This window comes from Egretta garzetta, unplaced genomic scaffold (assembly GCF_000687185.1).
Source record: "Egretta garzetta isolate BGI_Z169 unplaced genomic scaffold, ASM68718v1 scaffold40, whole genome shotgun sequence".
In the NCBI taxonomy this organism is placed as follows: domain Eukaryota; kingdom Metazoa; phylum Chordata; class Aves; order Pelecaniformes; family Ardeidae; genus Egretta; species Egretta garzetta.
In genome coordinates, this window is record NW_009258484.1 from 4,111,476 (window position 1) to 4,118,518 (window position 7,043).

General features: G+C 39.3%; 1 protein-coding gene across 1 annotated transcript; it reads right to left on the reverse strand.

Annotated features, from left to right (window-relative positions):
* Window positions 1-1,290: 1,290 nt before the first annotated feature.
* RXFP2 (relaxin family peptide receptor 2) lies at window positions 1,291-6,824 on the reverse strand. Its single transcript, XM_009644579.1, is given in 6 exon segments — window positions 1,291-1,415; window positions 2,610-2,688; window positions 2,691-2,830; window positions 4,415-4,583; window positions 4,585-4,826; window positions 6,635-6,824. Coding segments are annotated over 6 exon segments (945 nt in total).
* Between the last annotated feature and the right edge of the window lie 219 nt (window positions 6,825-7,043).

Genomic DNA, 7,043 nt, shown 5'->3' on the forward strand with positions numbered 1-7,043 from the left:
ACAGTCTGGGTGGGCCCGAAGCACATATTCAGTCTCGTCATCTCAGCTGAGAAATGTTAACTCTTCAGGCTCCTTTTTATTTTCAGTGATGTGCCCACACACTTGGTGGTTTTCCTCCCGTTTTGGATCTTCCTCATTGCTCCAAACTCCTTTTGTTTGACAACACTTTGGAATGATCTGTGAACTGGAGCTTCTAAAACATTTTCTGGAGCTTTCTTTAGTAAATCTTAAAAAAAAAAGGCAAAAGTTTGCTGAAAGTTTTGCTTTACTTTCTTTCTAAGAGCTTGATTCTTCTGTTTGTAACAGGTAGGCAGCTCATATGCAATAAAGTCAAAATATAGCTAAGGTGGTTATAAAAACATAACTAATAACGGGGAATTGTTCTTTCTTGCAAGTGCCTCAGTCCCATAAATGCTCCCCCAAGCAAGTGCTTACCTATGCTGCCTGGATGCCTATGCTTCATAAAACTCGATGCAATGAAAACTGAATTGACTGCTTTCAAGGGTCATTCTGAGAGCTTCATTATTTAATTTTTATTTCAGTCTGGGCTCTGTTGCTTACACAGGAAGTTTCTCTTGACTTTTAGTATGTTACAAATATTGTAATAACACTGCTCAGGTCTTGCAGTTCTGAGTAGTGACTTTATGTGCACAAAGAGACATTCACCACTCTGCAGATCTCACATATTACTTAAATCTTACAAGATTAATATAGATTTACACGTTGCATAGAATGTTCTGGCCTTCTCCCAGCAAGGACTTCCAACCCTGGGAGAAGCACCTCTCCACAAGGATATATCCTGAAATTGGTAGTATAGACCAAATGAGACAAAAGTCCATTCCCTTAATCTATGTATATATTATATGAAGCCTATAGCTAGCAAGTACAGATACACTGACTTTGGGGAAGGGGGATGAATAGTAGAAAAGTATTGCTGTTTTTAAGCCCCAGTGCACTGTCTGCCTGTGTTTTAATCTGCAATACAAATCTCCTCTGGTGAATGCAACAGTTGTGACTTTAATTTCCGGGAAGATTAATACAGAGATGGTAATGGCCAAAAAGAGTCTACGTGTGAATCTCAAAGAGATGAATGCAGCCGTAAGACAGTTAGGTCCTGTTATGTCGCTGAGAAACAACCACTTGTAGATAGGTAAATAAAAGTTAGTACTGTCCTCAGGAGTTAAGTTTTAAAAATCCAAGCCTAAATGAAGAGCTATGGGTGATGGGATCACCTGTCTGCATGATTGAAGTGGCCAAAGTTTTTTTGTCAGTTTTGAAAATTGCCCTCCTTCAATGGCTGTCCAGTGACTGCTTCAACTTTTCTTTAAAGAAACTAATTGTGAGAGTATAGAGAATGGGGTTCAAGGCACTGTGTATTGGCAGAACAAATATCACTGTCCAGGAAGGGACAGTGTCTAGGACGAAAGGTAAGATACTTCATATGCTCTGTTGTAGGGATGCTAAAGACAAAAATATGTCTTTATGTCATTTTTACTTTATGTCCTTTATTTTAGTTTATGTCACTTTATATCATTTTTTGTGGAATGCTACCGTACTATTATTTTACAAGAAAGGGGTTTGGATTCAAGACTGCATATTGTGGTTTTCATTGAGTTCACCAAGGGTTTTCATGAGAAGGCGGGGGGGGGGGGGGAAAGAGCTTTTCACCAGAGTGTCTTTCTGTCTATCTACTGGAATTTAATAAAAGCACTAAACATGAGCTGAAGTCCATCTCTCTTTAGGATTGTATTTAATATAAATCCAAATCCCATACCTATTTTTACGTGGCAGTTTTCATCAGTAGGTTTCAAAATGCCTTACAAAAGTTATTATTTTACAGAGGGGAACCTGGAGTGCAGAGGGGTGAAGTGACTTGCTCAGAGGACCATGAGCTGAGCTGTGTAGAGCCTCACCATCGTGAGTCCCATGCCAGCCACAGTCATACATCTTCTGAACACCCTCATGATGGCTGTGTTTTATTTTTAACAACCCACATGTAATCACTTTTCTCCTGGTTACACGAATGGAATTCAGTGCTCCCAATGAGGCTAAATAGGTTTTATGATAAAATCATTGACAATTTGCTACGTTTCTTTAACATCTTTCATATTATGGAGAATTATTTACCCGATTTTCTGTGAACAAGAGGCATCAGTTTTCTAGAATTATGATGGGAGAGCAGGATGCCTGTATTACCATGTTATCTGTTAGCAACTGCGAGAGCAGGGAGGGCCTGTAGCCTCCTCAGGACCCCCTGGAAATCATTGTCTGCACTTATAAATGTGGTGTCTGCATTGCTTAAAGACCCTGCTGTTATAGTTTTGTTTCCCCAATGATCAAACTAATGGACTTATTCATACATATTACCATGGGATTTGGCAGCTGTAGCAGAGGAGAACCTCTTCACTGGGTAGCTTGTTCTGGTTCTCACCTACATATGTGGATTGAAGATGTTATGTATGTACTTTAAAGCTCAGTTTCTGAACACAGAAAAAGTAAAGTATGTTGGGAAATACTGACTCTTCACTCATGGTTAACTAGAACTACTCTGGCAGAATTGCTTTGGTTTAAAATGAATCTTTAACAAAAGAAATCACACACAGCATTACCTGGAATTTCCACCTGGAATAAGGAGAAGATTGCAATGACAAAGACAGGAATCCAGCAGATGGCATCGGTGAATACTATTAAAAAAAATATCGATTGGCAGCAGCAGCATCCCTGCGAACGTGACTCCTTACTTCTGATGCCTGAAGGGCAGTTTTCTGAACAGAGCGAAGCATGCTGATGTATGAGAACATTGTGGTGATGGAGGCTGGCAGGTTCACACCTGTGGGGAAACAAGATTCGAAACAAATGGCATCTTGTTTCCTCTCTTTCCTCTCTTCCCTTTCTGCCGACCACTTCTCTGTTTTCGTTCTCTTCCATTATTTTGTTACAATTTTTACATGAGCGTATCTGTAGTACGTTGGTACCCATTTTATGTTAGAAACAGCTCCTCAATATTGTCTGGAGTCACACAGCCTGCTCACATAACCACGTGTTCCCATCTGTTACACAGAGAGATGCGAATAAGTTGTAAGAAGTTACTATAGAAACACAGTTAACGCACAGTATGGGTGGGCTCACGATTCCACAGAGATCTGGTCTCCTGACTAGAAATGCTGCAGTAAATCCGAAACAGAAACCACCTGCAGGACACTCACGTAATATATGGCAAGAACAACATATTCCCCAGCAAAGTGACAAACCGATCCAAGGCACACGTTCATTTCAGACTGGCTTCCTCACTTCCATATAAATATCCATCCCAAATTACTGATGGGAGAACATGTGCAGAGCAAGCTGTGCAACATGGATTTTGGTGGCACTGCACTGTGTCGCAGAGCAAGGCTTTTAGTGGTTCATCAGACGGCAGCTCTGTGGACTGGGGTATTCCGATAAGTAGCTGAGAGCCATTGAAAGAGCCATTTATGTCAAGATCCCAGCACCTGAAAGCAGGCTCTTGCTTAGAAATAGGGATTGAAACAAGCTAAAAGAATTGGAATGCGTAACATAATAATTTTATTGATGAAAAATCACTACATGAATCTGATTTGACATGTGTGTTGCCTTTTTTGCTTTCTACTCAGTACAATTCTAAACCCACTAGTTTTCTCTTTTGATATGTAGCTTTTTCATCTTTTTGATATCAAGAGATAAGATGAGGAGTAGCTGTTAAATGCATATGTACTGGCAAAATAACCCCTATGGCTCTGCAAATGCAGGCCAGGGAGAAAATCGTTTGGTAGCAGTTTGAATAATTCTCAGTCTTTGCTGTGAGTGAGGATGAGCACGACCAGCTCATACATATTTCAGGCTGAAGTTTCTGGGGGGTTATCCTGTTCATTTGTAGTTTATTTTACATATATACATGTTTAATCATTATTCCCTGCCAGTGCAATGCACATAAAGCTACACCTTTAAAGTTTCATCCCGTATTATTTATGTTATCACCATTTTCTGCAATCCAGTGAAAACTATACTGAGTAGCAGTTGAAGGTTGCTGGTTTTACTGATTTATAAAAATGAAAAGGTTTCAAACCATTGGCTTGTACACACAGTATCACAAAGTAATTCATTACCTCATTGTTATTCAAATTGCTATTTTCTTCTATGTCTTCTCCTCTTCTTCGTTACACTCGCTTGTGTTTTGTTAAAATTAGGTGATAAACTCTGCGGGTGACACAGACCCTTTAAATGTGCAGCCAGCACACGGCACATGAGGCTCTGCTCCTTTTGCAGGCCTTTGGGAAGCATTACAACACGAACATTAACAGTGCATCTATCAGTGAATGTTCTGTAGACTGCCTGCCGGTTTTTCTAGTAAAATAGTATTAAACAGTAAGTATAGCATACTGAAAATTAAACTTACCAAGAAAAATACCAAGGGAATACCCATTGCCTCCAATTTCTTCTCTTTGATCAGAATTCAATGGGAAACAAACACAGTTTTTCCCATAATCATTTCTAAAAAAGTCCTCATCCTAGAATGGGATTATTGCTATGACAAACCCAGCAATCCATATGGATATAAGAAGACATGACTGTCTGCTGCTTTCCAGGATGGATATTACTGAAGGGAAAGACAATCACTAAATACTTTTCCAAGGTCAGATACGTCAAGAACAGGACTGAGACCTCTGTAGACAGCATGGCAATGAACCCTATGTTATGGCATGGTAAACCTTCCATCCACAGCACAACATATTTTTTATACTGTCCATGGTATTTAACATCAAAATTTCCAGTTAAGAACAAATACACCCCCGTAAGACAATCAGCACCTATTTAAGAATCAGATTTCACAATTTGCTGAAAACTAGCTATTTATATGTAGTATATATAAAACTAGCTTTATATATAGCATACTTCTATGTTTAACCAAACTCTAGCTGGCATTCAAAATTAATTTAACCCCGTGATTGCAGCATCAGAATTCATGTGCTGTTGGGGCTCTGAGTCCCCTGGTCACAAATGGGAGAGTGGAAGCTGGAGTCAGGATATGAGAGTGGAAGTGTTGCTGAACAGGGCTGCCATGGACATGCAACGATCTGGGGTCAATCTCCCTGGCTGTGGCCAGCACGGTGGCTTTTGCAGACAACAGAATATTATAGAATCATAGGTTAGAAATCATTTAGGTTGGAAAAGACCTTTAAGATTGTTGAGTCCAACCGTAAACCTACCACTGCCATTCCACCATGAAACCATGTCCCCAAGTGCCATGTCTACCAGTCTTTTAAACACCTCCAGGGATGAGGACTCAACCACTTTCCTGGGCAGCCCATTCCAATGCTTGACAACCCTTTTGGTGAAGATTGAATCACTGCAATGGCTGTGTTGGGCACACAGGCAGCCAGCCCTGGAGAGAGGCTACAGCAGTGTCTGGGCACTGCTTGGGGTACAGATACTGCACTGGTGGGCTTTCAGCCAGGAGCAAGCTGAAAGAGTCTCAGACAGAGTGTGGAAGACCTGGCAGGTCTATGGCACTATATAGTATATATATGATACTAGGTAATAAATACACAGAAGATCTCTCGTATCTTGCCTGGGATTCACTTCTAATTTTACACATCTGCAATATGTGTCTACTAACATGGTGAATTCATTTTGCCTGACTTCAGCCATTCACAAAGCTGAAGATCTTAAGCAGTTGTGCCTTGGCTGTCTTCGCAGTCAATGTAGTCAACAGGTACTTTTAGGACATGATTCATTAGACCTGCTTTAGATGTCTTTTTTAGAATTAGGTAAATTGCACAATTCATTGGCTATAAAGAGAGCGTAAAGTGACTAGTTCATAGACATCTGCACTGTAAGCGTCTGAAGTCACACAAGATAAAATCTTTTCTGTGTGAAGTTAACATGCAGTCAGAAGGGTGAGTCTGTAGGCCTGGCTAACTGGAACAAAGAGAGGGTAAGTAATAATAGGTCTCATATGTTTTTAAAGGGTTAATCAGCAGAAAACTGTGTCACACTATTGCACCACAAGCTTGCAAGGAAGCAGGATTTGGCTACAGCAAGTATGAATTTGACCCCACATTTCTATTGGCTTGAGGATTCTTAATTTGGGAACAACTGTTGGGCAGGGTATGATGTGATCATTTGGAAGTACTCACATTTTGAAATATCCAGTTCAAAAATAGCAGAAGCACTTATTAGTTCCTATGCCAGAAAAGGAGATATGATGATTTAACACATCACAGAATAAATTCAGACAGCAAGTAGTCTAACACTAGCTAGCTGGTCCATAATCTTTAATGCAGAATGAATAGTAGTAATTAATAAAGTAAAATGTTCAAGTTCTTTGTACACATCTTAACTACCCAAAGTCAAGGAACTAAAGGACCTTGGTTATTTTTTGACACTTGCTTTCATTTAGAATAACAGAAAATTGTGCAAAAACAGATAATGCACAATATTTTTACCTGTTCTGAAACTAGTATGTGTCTAGAATGCAAACTGAAATTATTGGAACATACATAATGTTATGTATTTTATGTAATATAATGTCATAATATGGTATACAATACCATAGTCATATATTAATTTTATTAATGTACAAATCAAATTGATGTATTATGAGTACCTTTAATACATATTTAGAAAATTTTGATAGACATGGCATGCATCTCCTTTTCTGCTTTGATAAATGTTCTCCTTCTGGTGACAAGATTTCCAAAACATGTAACACAAGCTATGACCCACACAAATACTCCCAGAACACTGTGAGCGAAGAGATCTTCAAGTGGTGAAATCCCATCTATTAATGATGTGCATAGTTGCATGTGGAGTGCATAGAAGCAATAAGTGAAACTTTCTGAAGTGACTTTTGAAGTACTTTTGAAAGTAAAGAAATGAGCATGTGATCCTGCTGATTAAACACAAGCCAATGTCACAGTTACGTACCAGTTATGCCATTAGGTGCAAGGAGCTGGAAGAGAAGAAATTTTAACAAAATAATTCCTAGTGCATGTAAGGGGCATGCTGTGAGAGGTATTAATTCA